The 25,851-nt window shown below is 41.5% G+C and overlaps 1 protein-coding gene across 2 annotated transcripts; it reads right to left on the bottom strand.

Moving 5' to 3' along the window:
- Window positions 1-7,106: 7,106 nt before the first annotated feature.
- Window positions 7,107-24,811, bottom strand: TMEM9B (TMEM9 domain family member B). Of its 2 annotated transcripts, none has more exons than NM_001132297.2 (5): window positions 24,751-24,811; window positions 21,975-22,066; window positions 16,080-16,188; window positions 13,094-13,228; window positions 7,107-8,296 (listed from the first exon to the last, which is right to left on the bottom strand). In NM_001132297.2, exons 3-5 carry the CDS (start codon window positions 16,161-16,163, stop codon window positions 8,141-8,143), a joined length of 375 nt encoding a protein of 124 aa, NP_001125769.1. In that variant the 5' UTR covers window positions 16,164-16,188; window positions 21,975-22,066; window positions 24,751-24,811; the 3' UTR covers window positions 7,107-8,140. The 2 variants fall into 2 exon arrangements, with proteins under 2 accessions (NP_001125769.1, NP_001363994.1); NM_001377065.1 differs by lacking the exon at window positions 24,751-24,811 and adding an exon at window positions 24,082-24,315.
- Between the last annotated feature and the right edge of the window lie 1,040 nt (window positions 24,812-25,851).

Genomic DNA, 25,851 nt, shown 5'->3' with positions numbered 1-25,851 from the left:
AAAAGATCCTCCCACGTCAGCCTCCCACAGCACTGGGATTACAGGCATGAGCCACTTCACCCAGCCTATAATTAAGTTTTGTTGGTTTTTTTGTGTGTGTGTTTTTGTAGAACTCAAGGATGAAGCAGTATAACCCAAGAGGTTCCACACCAACGCATTTCTTCTTTGTGAATAGGTCTATATCCTTCTCCTGTTTTAAACTACTGTTACTTTTTGCCTTTGACTGTAATCGTGTAGCAACAACAGATTTTACAGAGGCACTGCAGTGTAACCGGTTAACTTGGAGGTGGGGGGGAAAAGAGCTTTTTCTCTCAGTCATAACGCCCTCAGGTTTCAATATGGCCTTACCCCTTCCTAGCTATGTGTCCTTAGGCAAGTGTCTTAACCTCTCTGAGCTTTCGCTTTCCCCATGTCCAAATGAGCTACTAACTATTCTGCAGGGTGGTTGTGAGGATAAAGTGAAAAAAATACAGTTGACCCTCCATATTGGTGAGCTCCACATCTGTGTATTCAACCAACTATGGGTGGAAAATATTCAGGGGGAAAAAAGGGATGGCAGCATGGGTACTAAATAAGTACTGACATTTTTTCTTGTCATTATCCTCTAAACAATACAGTGTAACAACTATTTTTATAGAATGTGCATTATATTAGGTATTATAAGTAATCCAGAGATGATTGAAAGTGTTTGAGAGGGTATGTGTAGGTTCCATGCAAGTGCTACGTTATTTTCTATAAGGGAGTTGGACCTCTGTGGATTTTGGTATCTGAGGGGAGTCCTAAACCCAACCCCCCAGGTACAGAGGGGTGACTGTGCCTATAATGCACCCAGCATTTGCCTCTTTCCTTTCTTTAGAGATGAATGAATCCTTATGTAGCGTTCCTTTCTAAACTGCACCTTATAGAAAACCTGGTTTATGTTTTCCTTAACATTGTAGAGTCACAACACTGATCTATCCTAAACACATGTGTTGAGAGCTGAGGAACATACCTAAAATGGAGAAGGAAAAGCAGCTTGAAGTCTAATTGTGGACCTCCATCAAAGAAGGAAATATGGTGTTAATTTCTCAGCAGGTTGATTTTTCAGCATCTTTAGGAGTGAGGGGTTATTATCTGTGCTTGGCATACTACACACACACACACCCACACACACACACACACACACACACACACACACACACACACACACCAGTCCTAATGTTTAGGGCAAGATTAGATAATATTGGCACTTGTTTCTCTACCTGAATACAGCAAAAACTCAGCAGGCTGCACTGTGTAGTGGGAGGAGCAGCCCCTAAGACCAGAATTCAAGTATGAAGGTCAGGGGACTAGGGAAACAGCAAGGGCAGCAGGGGCAGGGGTGCCGGGAGGGAGGAGTGGCCAGGGTTAAAGGGTTATAGTAAGTCATGGTGAAAGAGGCTGGAAAAGAAGTCAATGCCAGGAAAAGCTCTTCTTAAAAGGGATGGGGTGGGGGGATGAGATAAGTGGGATAGGTCCAATTAAAAATCGAAACAGAGGAACAGGAAACGAAAGATTCCAAATTACTGACCAAATGACCTAAGATAACTAACAAAACAAAGATCTCTGGAAAACTAAAAACGAGCCAGGATTCTGTCAAAAAGAAAAAGTTACTGAAAGAAACAAGTTAGGAAATTCCCAAGCCAGGAATTCTAGAGGGTAAGAGAGAAAGAACGGGTATGGCAGAAGCTGCAAAATGGTGGCAAATGGGTGCGGAGCCCGTATTACTGCATTTCCGACAACAGCAGAGCCATATTGTTGCCTGTAGTTAACAAGCTGGAATTAACAGGCTACCAAAAAGTAAAGCAGATGTCATCAAACCTAAGTATACAAAAATCATTCTTTTGGTGATGGTTTTACCCTAAAAGACCATTTGAACAATATCTTAAATCTTGACCCAGATGAAATCTGAATAATTTGTATATGCCACAAGTAATTAAAACTTTCTAGGTTTTAACAATACTTTTCGTAATTCTTGAAAAAAGAGCATGGTGTCTCTGGAGGCACATTGATGAGAAGTTTTTTCTGTTGAGCATTTCCAATAAGTTCACCAATCAATGTACTAGCATTTAAATATGATCACCTTTTATTCAAAGAAGAAAATTTAAGGCAACAGAGTAAGAAAATGAAATAAAATGCAGCAACAAGGAGAATCAAGACAGAAAGCCTAGTGGGGTCTGGATGTGTTTGTAAGAATTGAGTATAAGTTTTTAAAAAAAAGCAACACAGATTGGTAGTGCTGGGGCTCCATGGTTCCAGATACAGACACAGCTAACAAACACACCTATGTTAGGAAAATCTCAGATTCTGCCTTAGAGCGATTCTGGGAAATAAATGATGAGGTCTTAATGATAAAATTGTAAGAGATTCTGGATGCTCTGCTGAGCATAAAAGCTTCAGATTTCAGAGATATAAAAGATATGTAGCATGTAAAAAATAAAAAGCTACAACTGCCGATATAATTGAATTATGGAATGTTAGAGCTGGAAGGAAACTTAAAACTTCCTCACAGGTTGTGATATGTTGCTAAGGTTACAAAGCTAGCAGCAGAGCAGGGGCCAGAACCTAGTGTCCCGACTTCCAAATCAAAACTCCTTCTGCTCTTCTAGATGATTTAATTGCCAGCAAAATCTGGATCTTCCATTATATGGGGAATAATTGGTAGTTTAAGATAATGGAATAATCCGATAGCTAACAAAATTCAGTATTTATCAACTGTACCTAGGGATTTTCTTAAAAATCATGTTCTTATTCTTCCCCACGGGCCACTCTGGAGAATAGTCTCTTACCTGAGTTTTGTCGTCAGGATGCTGTATTTTGGGCTGAGTTGGACTTAACCTGATTTATAGGTGATCATTTAATAACAATATGCAAAGTAGCTTACAGTTAAACAGAACTGCTCAGTTCTGGTTTGGCTGTTTTTCCTATCCAGTATGTATATATGACAACAGATAACCATGCTAAATAGAAACGTGTGCTTACAAAACTGGATACTTGTAACAAATCCTTTTGTTTAAAGAATGTCCCCCATTCTTCTGGGTTATATGATATTATATCAAAATTATTTATGGAGCAATAGACTCATAATGTGCAAATATTGGCCATTATTCTTTTAGATAGAGATTAAGGCCAGAACTAGGAAGGTCAATATGAACTCACATCTTTTTTTTACTTTTTATTTTTTTAAAGCCAGTCAGATTTAGCAGTGGGGACTTTAGTGATACGAATGTGGATATTAAATTCTGATAACCCCGTATCATAGGAACTAGCCAATACCTTTTTCTTAAATAGCCATTTTATTTTTTCTTCTTAAGTATACTTTTATCTTTTTAAAAATATAAATATTAGAAGCATTCCTTCTTTCCTTATTTATTTAGAGACAAGATCTCACTCTATAGCCCAGGCTGGAATGCAGTGGCATGACCACAGCTCATCGCAGCCTCCACCTCCTGAGCAGCTGGGACTACACGTGTGAGCCAACCTGCCTGGCTAATTTTTGTATTTCTTATAGAGATGAGGTCTTACCTTGTTGCCTGGCTGGTCTTGAACTCCTGGTCTCAAGAAATCCCACCCAAAGTGCTAGAAGTATACACCGCTGTGCCATGCTAGCTTTAATTTTTTTTTTTTTTTTTAGACATAGTTTTGCTCTTTTGCCCAGGCTGGAGTGCAGTGGTGCAATCTTGGCTCAGTGCAACCTCTGCCTCCAGGATCAAGTGATTCTCCTGCCTCAGCCACCCAAGTAGCTGGAATTACAGGTGTGCACCACCACACCCAGCTAATTTTGTATTTTTAATAGGGACGGGTTTTCACCATGTTGGCCAGGCTGGTCTTGAACTCCTGACCTCAGGTGATCCACCCACCTTGGCCTCCCAAAATGCTGAGATTATAGGCATGAGCCACCACGCCCAGCCCCAACTTTAATTTTTAAAGCAATTGTAGGTTCACAGAAAAGTTGAACACAAAGTAGAGCTAATTCTCATACACTCCCTGCCCCCATGTGTGCATGGCCTCCTCTGCTATGAACATTCCACACCATTATGGTACCGTGTTAGAACTGATGAACCTGCATTGACACATAATCACCCAAAGTCCATAGTCTATATTAGGGCTCACCCTTGGTGTTATACATGTACATTCTGTGGGTTTTGACAAGTATATAATGACATGTATTCACCATTGTGGTATCATAGAATAGTTTCACTGCCTAAACATCCTATGCTCTGCCTATTCATCCCTCCTCCTTCTCTAACCCCTTGCAACCACTGATATTTCTGTCTCCATGGTTTTGCCTTTTCCACAATGTCAGATAGTTGTAATTATGCATATAGCATTTTCTTTTTTCCTTTTTTTTTTTTTTGAGACGGAGTCTCGCTCTGTCACCCAGGCTGGAGTGCGGTGGCACAATCTCAGCTCACTGCAAGCTCCGCCTCCCGGGTTCACGCCATTTTCCTGCCTCAGCCTCCCTAGTAGCTGGGACTACAGGCTCCCGCCACCACGCCTGGCTAATTTTTTTTTGTATTTTTAGTAGAGATGGGGTTTCACCGTGTTAGCCAGGATGGTCTCCATCTCCTGACCTCGTGATCCGCCCGCCTCGGCCTCCCAAAGTGCTGGGATTACAGGCGTGAGCCACCGTGCCCGGCCACATATAGCATTTTCAGATTGGCTTCTTTCACTTAGTAGTGTGCATTTAAGGTTCTTCCATGTCTTCTCATGGCTTGAAAGCTCATTTCTTTTTAGCGCTGAATATTCCATTGTCTGGATGTATCACAATTTGTTTATCTGTTCACCTACTAAAGGAAATCTTAGTTGCCTCCAAATTTTGGCACTTATGAATAAAGCTGCTATAAACATCTGCATGCAGGGTTTTGTGTGGACATAAGATTTCAACTCCTTGGGTAATTATTGTGGAGCATAATTGCTGGATCATATAGTAAGGGTATGTTTAGTTTTGTAAAGTTGTTGTACCATTTTGCATTCCCACCAGCAATAAAAGAAAGTTCCTGTTGCTCCACATCCTTGAGAGCATTTGGTGTTATCAGTGTTGTAGATTTTGGTCATTCTAATAGGTGTGTATTGGTATCCCATTGTTGTTTCAATTTGCATTTCCCTGATGACATATGATGTGGAACATCTTTTCATATGCTTATTTGCCTATCTGTATCTGTTCTTTGGTGAGGTGTCCAGGACTTTTGCCCATTTTTATATCAAATTTTTTGTCCCTTATTGTTGAGTTTTAAGCGTTCTTTGTATATTTTAGATAGCAGTCCTTTATCAGATATGTCATCACCACCACCTAGATCTTCTCCTATGTTATTTCTGAAAGTTTTGTAGTTTTGCATTTTACATGTAGGCCTATGATCTAAAATTTTTGTGAAGGGTATAAGGTATGTAACTAGATTTATTTCTTTGCATGTGGATGTCCAGTTGTTCCAGCACCATTTATTGAAAAGACTATCTTTTCTCCATTGTGTTGCTTTTGCTCCTTTGTCAAAGATCAGTTGACTGTATTTATATGGGCCTGTTTCTGGGTTCTCTATCCTGTTCCACTGATCTGTCTTTTTTGCCAGTGGCATACTGTCATGATTACTGTAGTTTTATAGTAAGTCTCAAAGGTAGTGTTAGTTTTCTGACTTTGTTGTTCTTTAATATTGTGTTGGCTATTCTGTGTCTTTTGCCTTTTTATAACCTTTAGAATAAGTTTAATATCCACTAAATAACTTTCTGGGATATTGATTGGGATTGCATTGAATCTATGGATCAAGTTGGAAAGAACCACCATCTAAACAATATTGAGCCTTCCTATTAATGAATATGAAATATCTCTTCATTCATTTAGTTCTTTGGTTTATTTAATCAGTTTTGCAGTTGTCCTAATATAGATCTAAGATATTTTACTAGGTTTATACGTAAGTATTTCATTTTAGGGGTGCTACTATGAATGGTATTGTTTTTAATTTCAAATTCCATTGTTTGTGGCTGGTATATAGGAAAACAGTTGACATTTTTTAGAGACAGGGTCTTGCTGTGTTGCCCAGGCTGGAGTGCAGTAGCTATTCATGCAGCAATCATAGCTCACTGCAGCCTCAAAACTCCTGGCTTCAAGTAATCCTCCTGCTTCAGCCTCCTGAGTAGCTGGGACTACAGATACCTGCCACTGCACCTGGTTTGATTGACTTTTGTATACTAACCTTGTATCCTGCAAGCTTTTATAATCACTTATTAGTTCTATTATTGTTGTTGTCAATTCTTCTGGGTTTTCTACAGACAATCATTGCATCAGTAAACAAAGACAGTTCTATTCCTTCCTTCCCAATATTTATACCTTTTATTTCCTTTTCTTGTCTCATTGCATTGGCTAGGACTTCCAGTACAATGTTGAAAAGGAATAGTAAAAGACATCCTTGCCTTATTCCTGATCTTAGTGGGAAAGCTTCTAATTTCTCATTATTAACTATATGATGTTAGCTGTTGTTTTTTTGTAAGCTCATTTCTTTATCTAGTTGAAGTTCTCCTCTATTCCTAGTTTCCTGAGAATTTTTATCATGAATGGGGTTATTTTGTCAAATGCTTTTTCTGCTATTGATAAAATTCATGTAATTTTTCTTCTTTAGATATGTTATTTTCAAATGTTGAACCAGCTTTGCATACCTGGGATAAATCCCACTTGGTCATGGTTGAACTTAAATCTTTTAATACTAACAATAAAATTGATAATTTTTATATTTGTAGGTGCTTAAAAAAGTAAATTTTACTAAACCCCAAAACCCCATTAATGGCTCCTAAAACTTCACTTTTATGAATTTAATTCTGATTTTTTTTTGCCAAGAATTTCTCAGAACAAGTACTCCTTCAGGAATTTGAAATCTCCCAATTTATCAAAATATTAGTATACTTTTCAGAGATCCACCCCCAAATTCATATATTCTGTCTATACATGCAAACACAGATAATTTACACCAATATTTTACAGTTAGATTGGTATAAAACAGTAGTCTCAGAACAGGGTACAAAATGTCTTTATATCTTCAATCTCATTATACAGCAAAAGAGGGAGGAGGAAAAAACTAGGAGACATAGATACACTGATGGATGTTTCAAAAATTATTTTTATTGTTACATTCCAAAGAGGACATAGGAAGAAAAAAGCCAGTTATCCAATAATGGTTAGACCTTTCAGAAGAGGCACCCACAACCCCAGCCCTAGTTCAAAGCTGCACACATTGGAGCTCAGACAGCTGCCTCTCAACACGACCGGAAATGCTGACAAACGTGTATATATTATCATCAATCCAGGGAGGCTCGGGTTTAAAATAAAATTTCTTTATTGCAAGTGTCCAAGTCCTTAGGATTTGTCCTTAAAGGTACTAGAAGAAGATGAGTAAGACCACACACACCAAGACTATGTTTAGTCTTTAGAGTAAACTAGCAAATGGCCAGTTTGTTCTAGGATGCATTGCATCAGACATCACAGTACATGAAGAAAATCTGCTTTTTGTGAAAAGCCACCAGGCATTTCAGATCCAGTTTACCATGAAGTGCAGACACAGCCGATAACCAGATAATACAGTCAGTGCAAAAGTCAAATGAGTAAGTCAGCTCTTTGATGAGGCTGGCTACACTGCAAAATATAAATGAAACTCGAAAATAAAAGGTAAGGTCTATTTACAAAAGTTTGTTTAGTAAAGTGACTTGAAAAAAGTTGTTAATCACTTCCCAAGCATCCCTCCCCTCTCCCACCAAAACAAACAAACAAAAAACAACAACAACAAAAACCCTGAAAATTATCTTGAAAATCAAGTTAAAACTATGTGGTGAAAAAGAGAGTGCTTGTTCCAGGTAAAGGACTTCAAGATAATTTACAGGCAGATTTATTTTTATTAGTAAAAGTCACAAATAGGAAAAGATTTATTGGCTGACTTTGAGCTGTGTGCTTTTAAAAATGTCTCTATTATTACATTAACAAGAAAAAAAAAAATCAAGCATGTTTTTGCTTCCAGTTTTGAATCTTCCAGCAACGGTTGGCGAAATCAACAGGGTATTAAAACGAAACCCAGCAAAACCCAGTCAATTCTTTCCAGTTGTCTGCCTGTTTCTTTCTAGTCACCTTGAATTCAATTCCCAATTAGCTGAGGACAACATGCCGGTCAAAGACAGACTTTCGCTGCTCTTGGACTTGAAGCTTCCAGCGCTGCTGGGCATATTCTACCTTGTTCAGCACATTGGCTCGACTGCGGGAGCGGGCTAGCACATCGTGTGCATTTGCAAAAGGCTGGTGATCCTAAAAGTCCAGGAATGGAGAACATTAGAGATGGCACAGTCAGTGTAAACCATAGACACAAAACAGTCACCAGCCCACCACAGAAATAGGGGTAGGTGGACTTTTCAAACAAGAGAGCATCTATTTGGCTAAGCACTCCTAAGCACTCAACCACCAGATAGAGTATGAACTCAAGTACAGACCTAGGTGGTTCAAGAAACATAAGCGATGACGGAGTATTTGTGAAACGTTCCCACGGATTGCCATTTCCAAAGATATTTCCCTTAAAGAAGTGGAGACCAAGCAAAAGACAGTGGTCGTTTGTGTTAAAGAGAAGCCTTCCTTAACTGGTAGGGAAAAGAAAATCTATTTTCATGTTAACATCTCTCCATGTTATAGATATGGAAAGTAGGGTCTTTCCTTACTTTATTCAATACTATATAGCTAATCTGTGGCAGAGGAAAGATCTGTCTTTTAATTTCTTGTCTCCATTAGAATTGTTTTCTTGCCAGCTTGGGGCCACATCACTCTGGGAGGGTGAGTGACAGAGTCTTATCTTGGGTTGTTTTTAATCTCTCCCTGTACCCTCAACACACACACTAAATGGACTAGCTTCCAAAAGCTTCCTTATTTCCCCAGGTCCCCAATCTGTAATGAAAAGAGACACAGCTCAAGTGCTACAATCACCCTCTCTATTCAACAAAGATTGAATCTTCCATTGTTAAGCACCCAGTGGCTTCCACGTAAGTTGCGGCCTTGGGAAAGAGGCTATTGAAGGGTTGCCCAGGTATCTGTGTAGAAAACCAACCTAACCTGGTCAAAGTAAACCAGTACAACTGGATGTTTGTAGTCATTACACAGGAAATCACCATGCTAATCTATCTATGAATGAGATATAAACACAGCTGTCTAAATGACAAAAAGCATTCAATAGTAATTTATTGCTTTTGTTTGCCTTTTCCTTGATCTGTTTTTCTTGAACCCCATGTTAGCAAAGCTTCTCAGTGTTCCAACAGAAGATCCAAGTCACAAGTTGTACCTCTTATACTAAACTTTGCCTCTAGGAGAGAAACAACATTATTTTGCTGTGCATGTTTGAAAAAGCTCTATTATATATCCAGGGCAGGAGTCAGCATGTATATGGAAAGCTATATACATAACCAGATAACTATATATACAACTATAATTATAGGAGTTAGAACACCTGGTCTTGTTTTTATAGCAAGGCATTTATACAATGTCTACATTTGAAAGATATCAAAGAGTTTTTATAAAGAATCTTTCCTCCTCTTCTTTGCCAAAATTCCTTCAACTTTTCACTTTATTTAGGTAATGGCTTGTACAAATCCTAAAACGCAAGTTATTTAAAAAGTGGATTTTCAGGTAATGACTTGTACAAATCCTAAAATTCAAGTTATTTAAAAAGTGGATTTTTTTTTTTTTTTAAGAGATGGGGTCTCACTATATTGCCCAGACTGGCCATGAACTTAATTTTTTTTTTTTTGAAATAGAGTCTAGCCATGTTGCCCAGGCTGGAATGCAGTAGCTATTCACAGGTTTGATCACAGCTCACTGCAGCCTTGAACTCCTGGCCTCAAGTGATCCTCCTGCCTCAGCCTCCCAAGTAGCTGAGACCTATAGCTTATTTTTAAACTTTTAACCTTACAAATGAAAATAATAAAGGCAATTCCGCGAGGCTTAAATGTTTTTAAAAATGTAAGCAAAAAGCTAAAAAAGAAAAAAAAAAGGAGGCAGGCTAAACTTATAGAATTGCTTGATTTCTCATTATGGAAATAAATTGACCCAAGGTCATTTAACAAATTAGCATAAAGACTAAAACTTAGCCTCCCTAACCCTGACTTGGTGTTATATTGTCTCAAAACAGATTTTGGTCAGTTAGATTAAAATGACACTATAAGAATATGGTGCTTCAGTGAATTTGTGTATAAAATATCATCCCCTGAGTCAAGGACCAGAGGAGGAAAATATTATCACCACTGGTTTGTTTTGACATAAGCAATACTGGGAAGAAGGATGTACTTGATCAGCAGAGGACCTCTCAGTTTCCTAGTGCTGTTATCTATTCTTCAAGGTAGGGAAGAAAAATCTTCTTAAGGAACAAGTTCAAAAGACTAAACAAACCAGCTAATCCTTTGGGTCTGCTCTCTACCCATCAGAATGAGATTGAACTAGCTGCTCATAGTCACGGATGCTGGGGGAATGCAAATAGAGATTTACCCTTTTTATGTTTGTTCTTTTCACACCTGATAAAATTACAATAAATACAAAACATGTTTTACTGTAATGCTTTGGTAATAACGATGATGTGTCATGGATATATGATACAGTAAATATTGTGACTACTTGCAGTGAGCTTAACTATTTGTACTCACTTTTATTTGCTTTAAAATGCTCTAACACTGAACAAAAACAGAAAAAATGAAAACTGATAATTTAACAAAAACATTTTTAAAGTATATAAATAGTGTAGAACTCACATCTTGGATAAGCAACAGTTTTAAAAATTAAAATTCACTTATTTTTGTAGAGTTGTTACAATAAATTCACAGCTCTGGTCAGAAAACCTCTCTCTGTCTAGAATCAGTTTAAAAGACATCCAAGAGTCAGCCAGGCCTCTCAGAGACAATGTTCTCAAATAGTTAATACACAAGCAGAATCAATCACTGGTGGACAAAACAATTACTGAGCATGTGATCCCACCAATTAAATGCCTGCCCTACATGTTTTCATCTCTACATCCATTTCTCTTATGTTTTGTGTTATTATATTGTCTATTTCTGAAATCAGGAACACATATTTAACGCTGTAAAGGAAGGATGTAGTTTAAGACTTTCAATGTCTATGCCTATAGATCCACAAGCCATTCCAGGGTAAAAGGACTTTTGACTGGTTGGCAAGGGCTCACTCTGGGTTTGGCTTTTGAATTGAACCTTAAAACTATTGTGAATTTTACCCATTTTAAGGAACATAGTCCAATATAATAATCCACAAGAAAAAGTAATTTCTAAAAAAATAATTATATATAATAATGAAAGAATGGAAAATTCAGCTGGGCGCGGTGGCTCACACCTGTAGTCCCAGCACTTTGGGAGGCCGAGGCAGGGGGATCACGAGGTCAGGAGATCGAGACCATCCTGGCTAACACAGTGAAACCCCATCTCTACTAAAAAAAAAAAAATACAAAAAATTAGCCGGGCGCGATGGCGGGCAGCTATAGTCCCAGCTACTCAGGAGGCTGAGGCAGGAGAACGGCGTGAACCCGGGAGGCGGAGCTTGCAGTGAGCTGAGATCGCACCACTGCAGTCCAGCCTGGGCGAAAGAGCGAGACTCCATCTCAAAAAAAAAAAAAAAAAAAAAAGAATGGAAAATTCAGAAACAATTTCATACAGTATAATGATGAAACAAAAATATCCAGCCAGGCGCAGTGGCTCACGCCTGTAATCCCAGCACTTTGGGAGGCCAAGGCGGGCTGATCACTTGAGGTCAGGAGTTCAAGAGCAGCCTGGCCAAAATGGTGAAACCCCGTCTCTACTAAAAATACAAAAAAAATTAGCCGGGCGTGGTGGCAGGTGCCTGTAGACCCAGCTACTTGGGAGGCTGAGGCAAGAGAATCACTTGAACTCAGGAGGCAGAGGTTGTAGTGAGCCAAAGTCATGCCACTGCACTCCAACATGGGCGACAGAGTGAGACTCCATCTCAAAAAACAAAAACAAAAAAAACATTCTCTAAGCTATACTGAAAAACAAGTTTGTGGACTATGTCAATTTCTGGACATTTTTGAATAAACGAATATTAAAATAAAAAGGAGACCATGAACCAATTTATACAGATTATGCCAACTATATATATATATACACACACACACACACATACACACACGCACATACTATATAAACATATATAATGTACACACACACATGCGTGTGTGTGTGTGATTTAAAGACAGGAAGAGAATCTGGAGTGATGGTAGTCATGGTTTTATTTTTCTCTAAAGATCTCAGATTTTTTTTTTCTTTTTTTTTTAGACAGGCTTCTTGCTGTGTTGCTTAGGCTAGAGTCCTATGGTGTGATCACAGTTCTGCAGCCTCGAACTCCTGGGGTCAAGTGACACTCCTGTCTCAGCCTCCTGAATAGTTGGGACCACAGGCATGCACCACCACACCCGGCTAATGTTTTTATTTTTTGTAGAGATGGGGTCTCACCATGTTGCCCAGGGTGGTCTTGAACTCCTGGGCTCAAGTAATCCTCCCACCTTGGCCTCCCAAAGTGCTGGGATTACAGGTGTATGCCCCCACACCTGGCCCACAGATTTTTTTTTTAAGCAGTAGAAAAAAAGGAAATATAAAACATCAGCAGGTTATCAAGTTGTACTTCATTAAGAAAAGAACATCATGATCTTCACACTTCCCTTGACGAAAACCTCTCTGCCTTCTAAAATATTTGGTGATACTGACAGGAAAGGTGTTTTAGGAGGGAGAGCTTGGAGAGAAAACCATCTCTGATACTTTTCTCAATGTAAACAGGGAATGGCAATAAAATTGTGCCTTTGGTACTGAAAGCAAGGCCCTGTATAGCACGCTCACCAAAGATCATCAGTTTAAATCACCACATTTATGGCTTCATCAAGCAATTTCTTCATAAAGAGACATATACTGAAATCAGAGCTGTTTTTAGCTTCTCTAGTTGAGGATCGGCTTCAGCACGTGAACATCTATATATGACTATTTTTCACTTGCACTTCACATCAAATGATGACAGGAACTGGCCATGAGCAGCTAGGGCAGGCTGGGAACTTACCCCAATATCATCATCACTCTGTATCAACTGTGAGTGTCCAAAGAGGCGCCTCTTCAGTATGGGCTCAACCAGAGTAAGATATACCATGTACAGAAGTAGAAGGCCCAAAATGGAAAGATAAATTATAATGGTAACCTAAAGGAAATTGAAAATTAAGTTACATCTTTGTTCAAGCCCATAAATCAGAACTTTGTATGATAATAGTAAAACTGACTGACATATCTGCTAAGCCTATAGGATTTCTATACAAACCAGATAGCAATATAAGAAATAAACTCAACTCTTCACCAAAGTATTTTTAAGAAAAAAGAGGAAAGATCTTTGGGATCTTTTTGCAAGTCTTCAAGACTCCAACTTCACCTACTGCTAATCACCTGTCACCACTGCTAGCACAGCAGTTTGTTTTTTTTCCCAGCTGAACATAATGCCCTAGATTCAGCTACTCTTTAGCTCAATTTAGATATATAAAAGTATTTTCTAGGCCAGTGATTTTTTTCTTGTGACCTTAATTCATGTACTGAGAAAAAGTACAGTGTGACACACCCACTAGAAGGACTACAATAAAATAAATAGACAATACCAAGTGTTAGCAAGGATATGGAGAAACAGCCCTCATACGCTGTGGTGGGAGTGTAAAATGGTACAACCACTTTGGGAAACAATCTGGCACTCTCTTAAAAAGTTAAACATAATTTTACCATTCTAAGGAATTAACCCAAGAGAACGGAAAACATATATATCCATACAAAGACATGTGTGCAGATATTCATGACAGTATTATTCATAATAGTAAAAACCCAGACATAATCCAAATGTCCATCAACTGATAAATGCATATTAACATAGTGAAATACTATTCAGCAATAAAAAGAAATGAAGTACTGATACATGCTACAATTTGCATAAACATCAAAAACATTGTGCTAAATGAAAGAAGCCAGTCACAGAAGACCATACATTGTATGATTCCATATACATGAAATGTCCATGTATGTAGAGACAGAAAGTAGACTAGTGACGGAGTGGGGCTAGAACTGGGGATTAACTGTAAATGGGCATGAGGGATCTTTTTGGGGTAGTGGGAATGTTCTGAAACGGGATTTTATTTTTATTTTTTTTTGAGACAGAGTCTCACTGGAGCACAGTGGCACAATCTCAGCTCACTGCAACCTCTGCCTCCAGGATCAAGTGATTCTTATGCCTTAGCCTCCCAAGTAGCTGGGACTACAGGTGTGCACCACCACACCTGGCTAATTTTTATATTTTTAGTAGAGATGGGGTTTCACCACGTTGGACAGGCTAGTCTCGAACTCCTGACCTCAAGTGATCCACCTGCCTGGACCTTCCAAAGTGCTGGGATTATAGATGTGAGCCACCATGCCTGGCCTGAAATGGGATTTTAAAATGTTTTAAATCTACTAAAATTTATAGAATTGTATACTTATAGTGAGTGACTTTTAGGGTACATAAGTTGTATATTTTTTACAAATCTGTTAAATAATAGTACAGTGAGGATTTCTCTAAAGTTCAGCACCCTGCTGGAGCAAGAGTGCTTCCACAGGGTCAATCACAGCAGAAATCTTTATGACTATTATAACTAACCACCCCAGATTCCCCACAGGGCCTTTTTGGGGGGAAAGGAATGGGAAGTGCCATGTAAAAAAAATTTGCGCCAGGCGCAGTGGCTCACACCTGTAATCCCAGCACTTTGGGAGGCAAAGGTGGGTGGACTACGAGGTCAGGAGTTCAAGACCAGCCTGACCAACGTGGTGAAATCCTGTCTCTACTAAAAATACAAAAATTAGCCAGGCGTGGTGGTGCACACCTGTAATCCCAGCTACTCAGGAGGCTGAGGCAGGAGAATCACTTGGACCCAGGAGGCGGAGGTTGCAGTGAGCCGAGATCACACCACTGTACTCCAGCCTGGGCAACAGAGCGAGACTCCATCTCAAAAAAAAAAAAAAAAAATTGGAAGAAAAACCATTAGCCACTATAATAAAGTAACTGAACTCATTAGAAATACAAATGGTGATGAGAGTTATCTACATCCCATTTACTACAGCAACAGTCCACAACCTTTTTGGCACCAGGGACCAGTTTCATGGAAGACAATTTTTCCATGGACCAGGGGTGGTGGGGGATGGTTTGGGGATGATTCCAGCACATTACATTTATTGTGCACTTTATTTCTATTATTATTACATTATAATATATCATAAAATAATTGAACAGTTCACCATAACGTAGAATCAGTGGGAGCCCTGAGCTTGTTTTCCTGCAACTAGACGGTCCATATGGGGGTGATGGGAGACAGTGACAGATCATCAGGCATTAGATTCTCATTCTCATAAGGAGCATGCAGCCTAGATCCCTCACATGTGCAGTTTACAATAGAGTTCATGCTCCTATGAGAATCTAATGCTGCTGCTCATCTGACAGGAGGTGGAGCTCAGGCGGTAATGCGAATGATGGGGAGCAGCTGTAAATAAGATGAAGCTTTGCTCACTTGCCCACTGCTCACCTCCTGCTGAGTGACCCAGTTCCTAACAGACTGCAGACTGGGCTGTGGCCTGGGGGCTGGAGACCCCTGTCCCACAGGAAATGAAGAGGGGAAATCTTAAAATCCAGAAGTAATAGTTCTAGAATAATTACTATATATTTAATTTTTTCAAAGGGCTGGAAAGGCAAGGAGAGGAGGGCTTATAAATGCTGCTCTCTCAGCCTCTGGCACACATGGCCTACACAGAAGCTGGGATATCTTTCTGGAATATGCTAATTACACATAGGGCATTTTTGTGCCGTTTCAGATATCTATCTAACATACCCTAACTAATCCACAAACCATCTCAGTGAGGCCGGCAGAACAGGCCCATTATTCCTTTTGGGGTAGGGGTCCAAATTTTTCTGTCTTGTCTAGAAACCATCCAGAAGCAGAAAAGAGGTAGATAGATAGACAGACAGGTTGATAGAGAGAGATATATTTTACCTTGATTGTGACAGAGCTTCTTTCTTCGTATTTGCATTCACAGCGTAGACAGTATGCTTCTACATCAGGCCCCCGCACAGGCATGGGCTCCACAACATGAAGGCAATCACTGAAAAAACAAAGATAAAATGTTGCTTAAGCCCAGCTAGCTCTTCTGCTTGCTCTGACCAAAAGTTTCCTGAAATCTAGAATAATCACTAAACTTACCCAATGAAAGAGCATAAAAAACAAATAATAAGATAAAGTAAAACAATTTCTGCTCTCAATATTAGCATTTTGGTAAGTTTTAACCATTTAAGAAGCCACAAAGACACACATATAGTAGTGTCTATTTTCAAAGTTGCTACTGTTAACAGTTACAAAGATGCACCCAAAAAATCCCAAATGGGATGAAAAACTACTTAACAAATCAAGTCACCTTTAGACTTGTTCAGTTACTAAACAAAACTACTTAAAATGGTTTAAAGTGATATGGGGCACTGTTCAAATATAAGATTATCTCTTTTGTGAATTAACATCATTCTTTTTTGTTGTTGTTTTTTAAAAGACAAGGTCTTGCTCTGTCACTTGGGCTGTAGTGGAGTGGTGCCATCATAGCTCACTGCAGCCTTAGACTCCTGGGCTCAAGTGATCCTCCTGTCTCAACCTCCAGAGCAGCTATGATTACAGGAGCTTGCCACCATGCCTGGCTAATTTTTAAATTTGTTGTAGAGATCAGGTCTTGGTTTGTTGCCCTAACTTGTCTTGAATACTTGGCCTCAAGTGATCCTCCTATCTTGGCCTCCTAAAGTGCTGGGATTATAGGTGTGAGCCACCGTGCCCAGCCAACATCATTCTTAACTGCCAGTGTGGTGTATGAATGACTAACCACGTTTAACAGAGTGGTAAATTCTGAAACTCTGAAAATTGAACCCTCAAAGCCACACACAGGAAGAAACAATCACTTTTCTTAATGAGCAAATCTGAAAAAGCAAGGAGAAACAGAATTAGAATAACAAAAATATTTTAAAACAAAAACTGGTTATTCCAAAGAACTAAATAAAAACTAACAAAGGAATGAATGTTTTTGTTGAATGTTACTTATTTCCCTGACCCCATTTTCAAGGCTAATTATTTATGGTTTATGTAAACACAGTGCTATCAGATTTTTCCTAGAAATCTGTCAATTCTAAGCAATAACTAAATTATTATTCTCCTCAACTATTAAGAGTCTATGACTCTGATCACCTTCAGCAAAATTAGGGAAAGCTTTCCTGTCCTCCTGCCAGCTGTTGGACAATTTTCTTTCCTTTTGGCATCTCTTCATTAGGCATTCCTGGCTGCCTCAAGCACTCTACTACACCATCCTATCTTATCTTACCCATTCTCTTGGGGACACCCAATACTCTAGAGTGATTCCTTCTCTTTCCCTACCAAAATGTACTTTTCGGAAACAAAGTTACAGCTTGGTGGGAGGAATAGGTTCTAGTGTTCTATATCACTGTAGGATGACTATAGTCAACAATAATATATATTATAGTTTCAAATAGCTAGAAGGAGGATGTTGAATATTTTCAACACAAAGAAATGATAAATGTCTGAGATGCTAAATATTCTGATCAAATCACTATATCTTGTATGAATTGAAACATCACTATGTATCCCATAAATATGTACGGTTATTGTGTCAATTAAAAATTAATTTCAGCCGGGCGCAGTGGCTCATGCCTGTAATCCCAGCACTTTGGGAGGCCGAGGCAGGAAGATCACCTGAGGTTGGGAGTTCGAGACCAGCCTGACCAACATGGAGAAACCCTGTCTCTACTAAAAATACAAAAAAATTAGCCGGGCATGGTGGCGCATGCCTGTAATTCCAGCTACTCAGGAGGCTGAGACTTGAGAATCGCTTGAACCTGGGAGGTGGAGGTTACGGTCAGCCGAGATCGTGCCATTGCACTCCAGCCTGGGCAATGAGAGCGAAACTCCGTCTCAAAAAAAAAAAAAAAAAAAAAAAAAAAAAAGGCCAGGTGTGGTGGCTCACGCCTGTAATCTTAGCACTTTGGGAGGCCGAAGTGGTTGGATCATGAGGTCAGGAGTTCAAGACCTGCCTGACCAACAGGGTGAAACCCCATTTCTACTAAAAATACAAAAAATTAGCTGGGCATGGTGGCACATGCCTGTAATCCCAGCTACTCAGGAGGCTGAGGCAGGAGAATCACTTGAACCTGGGAGGCAGAGGTTGTAGTGAGCCGAGATCGCGCCATTGCACTCAGCCTAGGTGACAGAGTGAGACTCTGTCTCCAAAAAAAAAAAAAAAATTAATTTCTAGAAATTCATCATGTTCTGTTCCCTCTACACTGTGGCATTAGAAAAAATAACCAAAAACAGTATATGATAGAAGTTGTTAGGTTATTCTTTTTTTTTTTTTTTTTTTTTTGAGACAGAGTTTCACTCTTGTTACCCAGGCTGGAGTGCAATGGTGTGATCTTCCTCACTGCAACCTCTTCCTCCAGGGTTCAAGTGATTCTCCTGCCTCAGCCTCCCGAGTAGCTGGGATTACAGGCATGCGCTACCATGCCCAACTAATTTTGTATTTTTAGTAGAGATGGGGTTTTTCCATGTTGGTCAGGCTGGTCTCAAACTCCCAACTTCACGTGATCTGCCTGCCTCGGCCTCCCAAAGTACTGGCATTACAGGCATGAGTCACCGCACCCGGCCCAGGTTATTCTTAACAGGTAATTTAATTTTAACAAAGGTAGTAATGAAAAATTAAATTTCCACCGATAGTATTTCAAATACGGGTAAGGCCCCACAACTCTCACCATAAAAGTGTGTGATATCTGTTCCAAATATACAGAAGACCAGGCATGTACCCAACTGGATGCAGGCACAAAATGGGCAGAGGGAACTATATCCCATAACAGGTGTTATCTATCTGAGGATCAGAGAGCTCATCTAGCCTCACACTTAGAGAAGGTCACAGAGTAAAATCGTATTTGAAAAAGGATCAGGCCATGCATGGTGGCTTATCCCTATAATCCCAGAGTTTCAGGAGGCCAAGATGTGAGGATCACTTGAGGCCAACTTGAGACCAGCCTGGGCAACATAGTGAGACCCAGTCTCAACAAAAATAAAAATTAGCCAGGTTGATGGTACACACCTGTAGTCCCAGCTACACAGGAGGCTGAGGCTGGAGGACCACTGGAGCCTAGGAGATCAAGGCTACAATGAGCTATGATTGTGCCACTGTACTCTAGCAATTAAAAAAAGAGAAAGGACCAGAATCCAGGACTCCTGCTTCCTACGTCAGTTCTTTACCTCTGAACCTCGGGAAAATGAAACTGATCTCCTATTTAGTTTCCTACTTCAGCTTCAGAAGCCTTGGCAAAAATACCTAAGAATGACTTGGGAATTTTAAGTGCTAAGTAAGTATTGAGTATTTCTTTTGAAGGATACATATATTTTAATAACAAAAAGATACTGAGTGCTGTGCAAAAGTTGTGCCCAGCTAGAGAGGAAGCAGGAAGGTTGATTTTGGCTGACCAGTCATTACAAACAGAGCTAGACCTAGTCAGAGCTTAACCACTTAAGGAACTAGGCAACACCTCCCCCTAGTGCCAAAAGGAACACATCATTAGCTTTAAATCACCCCAAACACAAACCAGAGCACTCCAACTACTCTTAAGTTTTAAGTCAGCCAGCATAAGTCAATGAAGACTTAAAGATAAAAACTGGACAAAATGAAAGGCCTAGAAAACAAAAGGTAAAACTATATCTAGGCCCTCACAGATACTGGAGGCCTCGTAAAGCCATAATTCTGGTGAATCATAACTTGCCTGCCCTTGTAAAGTCAGTTAAAAATTTTCAGTGCCAGCTGGGAACTTATCCCCAGAAAAATGCTAAACTGCAGGAAAGAAACAAGGGAGAGTGGGAGAGAGGGAAGAAAAACCCCAAGCAAGCCTTATTCTCAACTGTTTATTTTCTGTTTCTTTCTCTCTTTTTTTTTTTTTTTTTTTTTTTGAGACAGAGTCATGCTCTGTCACCCAGGTTAGAGGGCAGTGGCACAATCTCAGCTCACTGCAAACTCTGCCTCTGCGGCTCAAGCGATTCTCTACCTTAGCCTTCCGAGTAGCTGGAATTACAGGCGTGTGCCACCATGCCCAGCTAATTTTTATATTTTTAGTAGAGTCGGGGTTTCACCATGTTGGCCAGGCTGTTCTTGAACTCCTGGCCTCAAGTGATCCACCTGCCTTGGCCTCCCAAAGTGCTGGGATTACAGGCGTGAGCCACCAGGTCCTGCCTCAACTGTTTTCAAAGCTATTTTTACTAATAACCAGGGATTAATGACATATGGTCCTGTCTGAAATAACAAAAAGTTAATGAAAAGATTACTGCTAAACACTTGAATAGTGGGTTCATTTGCTACTCAAAAGACAGGCATTGCATTTCATTACTGATAACAGAATAAACTGTAAGCACTGAATAAATTTGGAAAATTTATAGAAGTAACATAAAAATTTATTTGAACATTCTTTTATTTGAGCCGGAGTCTCGCTCTGTCGCCCAGGCTGGAGTGCAGTGGCGCAATCTCGGCTCACTGCAAGCTCCGCCTCCCGGGTTCAAGCAATTCTCCTGCCTCGGCCTCCCGAGTGGCTGGGATTACAGGCACCCGCCACCAAGCCCGGCTAATTTTTTTTGTATTTTTCAGTAGAGACAGGGTTTCACCCCATTGGCCAGGCTGGTCTCGAACTCCTAAACTCAGGTGATCCGCCTGCCTCGGCCTCCCAAAGTGCTGGGATTACAGGTGTGAGCCACCGTGCCCAGCCTGAACATTCTTGTATCATATAAAGTAACTTCCTCATATAAAACCTTTAAGAATATGGCCAAATCGCTTGGTTAATATGACACCACTTACAGTGGAACATAGAAGTTCACAAGAACACACTTAACAAATATGAGACTGAACCTCAATGCATATCAGGGAAGAACAGACAGTGGCATCAGAGAAACTAAACATACTCGAAGGCTGCCTTTTCTTTTTTAAAGTCAGGTTGCAATACTGTTAACTGAATGAATTTAATCTTGCTTTCTAACTCTTTGATGGCTATTTAGCTATGAAATCAGGTACATGAGAAAGCTCCTACCACTTGGAACTATTTTTCTTAAATTCCTATCCCATCCATCTTCTACCATGGTTACAAACCATAAAACATCACAATTCTATGGGAAGGAACACATTCATCCTGCTGTAATACAACTGCATCCCAACTGTTTCATGGCACATGTAGAAAAAGCTATTTGTCAGGTCTGCTGGGATAAGCAGAGAAGGCTGCTGGTGGCTAGTCAGTCAGGATCCCCGTCATCACAGGCCTGCCTGACTGCCCAAGGACTGAACAGGTCAATATCTTGGCACACCTGTAACTTCTTCATTTACACCAAATGGGAAACTCTGACTACATAGCTCATTTCCACTTCTTCTTGAGCCTTCTGACACTTTTAAACATAGCTTCCCATACTTGGCAATACATCATCAAAACCTACAAGTTGTAAAAATTATAACCCAGATAAACGAGGCTTGCTAACATTCCATTGAAAAGCAAGAGGGAGAAAGGTCCCTCACCAAAACTTAAGGGAGTACAGGAAGATAGCTATGGGTAGTTTAAGTGCCACAAACCCAGTTGTATGCTCCCATGAAACTCTGTCTACATGGGTCTTAGTGTTTTGGCTGTATACCTTTAGGCCTGCATCATGTACTTAGGGCCTTACTCTCACTTTTTCAAATAGAAGTAGAATTTCACATTTTTGCTTCAAATGAAATACTTAAAAAGAAAACTATGCATTTGATGAACATTCTGGGATAACACTGACAACCACAGAAACAAATGTGACAGGTAATTCAGTAATCCAGATACTTACCAATCTTTCTGAGATATGTTCTTATTATAAATATGCCCAGAATTTTCTTTATAGGGAGGGCAGATACATTTACATCTGACATCCTCGAAATTCTGTAACCAAAATGGAAACAGTATAGTGTGTTGACAGTTCATCATCAATATTTTTTAAAACTGTACCATATACATTTTGCCAAGCATCCTCTACCAAGTATTCTAAAATCATTCATTTAAAACTTTAACTTTGACAGATACAAGGTTTTAAAAGCCACAGTCCTTTATGGTAATGCTAATGAATCATTATATATTACACGTAGTTATTTTGAAATAATATCTAATACATGATCTAAGACTTATTAACCATATTTATGGGTCACATGACAATCAAATTATGCTAATGTTATTACCATCTACCTGCCACTAGTAAACAGATAGTTGTGCCTGTAAATAAGAATATTCATTACTAAAGGATGGGAAACAAACTAAAACTTATTCACAAAAAAGGTCACAATTCTTCTACCTATCATCCTTTCACCCTCTGGTAGAAGCCACTGACACTGATAAAAGGGGTTGGGCAACAGTCCCGTAGAAGGGATGAAATGTTAGAGGCACCCACCTACAACTAGAAAGGAAGTACACACAGGAAGTAGCCTGACTCTGAGATCAGTTTAGTATACTCTTCCCAGGAAACTTTGCTTCTAATTCCTGGTTGACAGACAGAACTACCACCAACAAAACAAGTTTCAAGAGGTGGAGGAACAGGTGACTAAGTATCTGGATAGAGAAAAGAAGAGATGCTTCCTCAGCAAAGGGGAATCTGTTTGAGAAGGAAGTGGCTCATCAGTCCCCAGAGGACCTTGCCCACTCCTCCTATATACAGTGATATGTCTGGCAGAGCTATTGACAATTCACAAACGTATTCAGCAACCACCTAGTGAGCATTTGCTCTGTGTTAGATCTTGTGCTTAATGAGGTGGATTCAGATAAGCATAAGACATGGTTTCTGCCCATAATCAGGACACACCCTAGTAAAGGAGACTGAAAAATAAATACATGATCACAATACATAAAGTTATGAGGCAAGATATGCAGAGGGTGCCAGCAATGTTTTCAAAGTCAGGAGACGTGCTGCTGTCCCTGTTTCTGGTAGGAGGTAGAGATGGTTTCAAAAAGAATCTCTGAATCAAAAACATTTGCCTGCCTGTAACCTTTCCCCACTCCTACATTTAAAGATATTATAAATTAAAGCTCTTATTTTTAAAAACGCAATGTCATTCTGTTTTCCCATCATACTAATGTGAATCCCTCTGTTTTCCCCCAATGATGAGCTAGCTCATCAAAGAGGAAGCACAGGTATGCATGGAGCTAGGGCAGGTCTGGAGAGCTGGGGCACCAGAGAACAGCATGAGGGAACTAGAAGGTCAAGAAATCGAACCAGGGAGGCCACAACCTCACCTCTCTTGCAGTTTGGTTCTTCCCTTACCCACTAAATTATCAGGAAGAGAGAAAGCAAGAAAGGCATCAAGGGACTCGTGGAGGGAGTTAGGTGAGAATATGAAGCAGGTGAGAGATGCTCCGCAGGTCCTACTGGGAGGGAAGTAGGCCAGGAGGGGCAAGTTCCCACCACAGGAAGGGAAGTGCTCAGGAGTGAGCTGAGCTGAGTCGGCCCTTGACAGGGAAGGCTTTTGTCAGGTGGGGGCTTCCTATCATTCTGGCTTGAGGCATGAGGGACCTGTGAGGCTGGCGGAGGGCGCAGGTGGGTTGTCAAGAGCTTAGGGTGGAAAGTTAAAGGCTTTCGTAGGTGAAAAGGTTGTCAAGTGTAAGGTGAGTGCAGCCGGGGCTGGGAAGGGAAATGTTAAGGCGGTGGGGGGCTGCTGTCCGGGCTGTGGGCACTGTCGGGGCTGGGGACGACCGTGGGGCGCTGACTGCCAGGCTGTCGGGGCTGAGGGCGAGAGTGCCGCCGGGCAGTCGGGAGGGGCAGGGCTGGTGGCGGCGGGGTCTGCCGGAGCTGTGAGGCTAGGGGTATGGCTGTCAGGAATGGGCCAAGCAGCAGGTTGGCAGACCCAGTTTCCGCAAGGCCGGTGGTAGGGGAGGAGCTTCCGTCAGGAGCGAGGCTGGGCGGGACTCACCTTGGCGGCGTCTGACAGCTGCGCCAGCAGCAGCACTGACAGCGCCAGGCACGACAGGCTGAGCAAGGAGCCAAGCCGAAGAAGCCCTCCCCACAGGGTCGCCATCGCTGGGGGCCCAGCGGTACCACAGCCCGGAGCCCCCGCGACCGGCTCCCGGCTCGGGCTCAGGCTCAGGCACAGGCTCGGGACCCGGCTGGGGATCCTCCGCCCGCACTTCCGTCTGGACGCGAAGGCGTCACCGGGCGCGCCGGCTCAGATGCAAAAAGCATCCGCCCCGGAAACGGTTCCCAGTGCGAAGGGCCGGGAGGCTGGGCAGTCCTGGTTCCCGCCTTGGCCTAGCCCCGGCCCCGGGACGGAAGGGGGACTCTGGGGTGGCAGCCTGGGCCCAGTAGAGCTTTGCATCTCTTGGATATCTTTCCTGGGCGCAGAAGCTGCGGGGCTTATGGAGTCGCCATTGCGCTCGAAAGTCCTCCCGCCCACGGAGACCCCAGCAAACTCCGAGTGTCACACAGGCGCCTCTGGCGACCCGTGCGGGCCGGAGCCGCTCGCGCACAAGCAGGGCGGGTGCTGAGCGTGGAAACGGGGCTGGAATTGGCCGAGCCATGTCTTTCCGGGATGCCCACCCCCAGTCAAAGGGTTGGGGGTGGTCTCTGCACCTTAGGTACTAACCTGCCGCCCACGCGCCTCCTGGCCACAGCACCCGGTCGGCTTTCTAATTCTGTGAGCTGCCCTCGTGGGCGTGGCCTCCCTGTGGAGCTACCCGTGTGCCTCCCCTTGGTCCAGCCTGCAGCTAGGAAGTGGGTCACAGCGGCGGGGCTGAGCTGGGCCAGGCCAGGCTCGGCTCCGGGAGATGTGGAATTGGCGAAACAACTGACCCAGTAGTATCCTCCGCCTAGGACTCCAAGAGGTGGCGAATTGGAGCGCTACGCCCCGGTAAGGCAGTGCCTGTTCAGGGCTGCCGACTGGTCTCCCCAGCAATGACTTGCTGTCATTCTCAGCAAGTACTTTAGGAGTACCTTAGATCGGCACATTCTCCCATTGAAATATTTTTGTTAGTGGAGACAAGGGAGATAATGGCAAGGACATAGGGATCATCACAGCCCCTAGGGATTTGTTGAATGACCTTGGGCAAATCACTTCCCTTCTCTGGGCCTGTAGTTCTTGGCTGAGTATGAGGGAATGGATTTCAAATTGTTTTTAGCTCTAAACAGATTTTTTGTTTTGTTTTGTTTTGTTTGAGACGGAGTCTCGCTCTGTCCCCTAGGCTGGAGTGCAGTGGCGCGATCTCGGCTCACTGCAACCTCCGCCTCCAGAGTTCACGCCATTCTCCTGCCTCAGCCTCCCTAGTAGCTGGGACTACAGGCCTACAGGTGCCCACCACCACGCCGTCCGGGCTAATTTTTTTTTTTTTTTTTTTTTTGTATTTTTAGTACAGACAGGGTTTCACCGTGTTAGCCAGGATGGTCTCGATCTCCTGACCTTGTGATCAGCCCGCCTCGGCCTCCCAAAGTGCTGGGATTACAGGCGTGAGCCACCGCGCCTGGCCTCAACAGATTTTTAAAGATGGTCTTTTCCTAATTTGTGGAAATGTTTTAACAGAATGCTCTCAATATTTTTCGCCCATGTGATTCTTAGATTCATGTGAATCTAACACAAGAAGGTATCTGATATTGTTCCCAACAGGAACCAGGGTGGCAGGGCTAGATGTCCTCTCACCAGACTGCCCAGTGAAAGTGCTGTCACTATGATGAATTATCAAGGCTTTATAGT

This window comes from Pongo abelii, chromosome 9, assembly GCF_028885655.2.
Source record: "Pongo abelii isolate AG06213 chromosome 9, NHGRI_mPonAbe1-v2.0_pri, whole genome shotgun sequence".
NCBI lineage: Eukaryota > Metazoa > Chordata > Mammalia > Primates > Hominidae > Pongo > Pongo abelii.
This window is presented reverse-complemented; position numbering and strand designations above follow the sequence as displayed.

Coding starts and splice junctions, on each gene's coding strand:
- TMEM9B (NM_001377065.1), bottom strand. CDS start 24,186: ATGGCGACCCTGTGGGGAGGGCTTCTTCGGCTTGGCTCCTTGCTCAGC. Junction 13,229..16,079: donor GAAGCTCTGTCACAATCAAG/GTAAAATATATC, acceptor AATTTCCTTTAG/GTTACCATTATAATTTATCT. Junction 8,297..13,093: donor AGAGTGATGATGATATTGGG/GTAAGTTCCCAG, acceptor CTGGACTTTTAG/GATCACCAGCCTTTTGCAAA.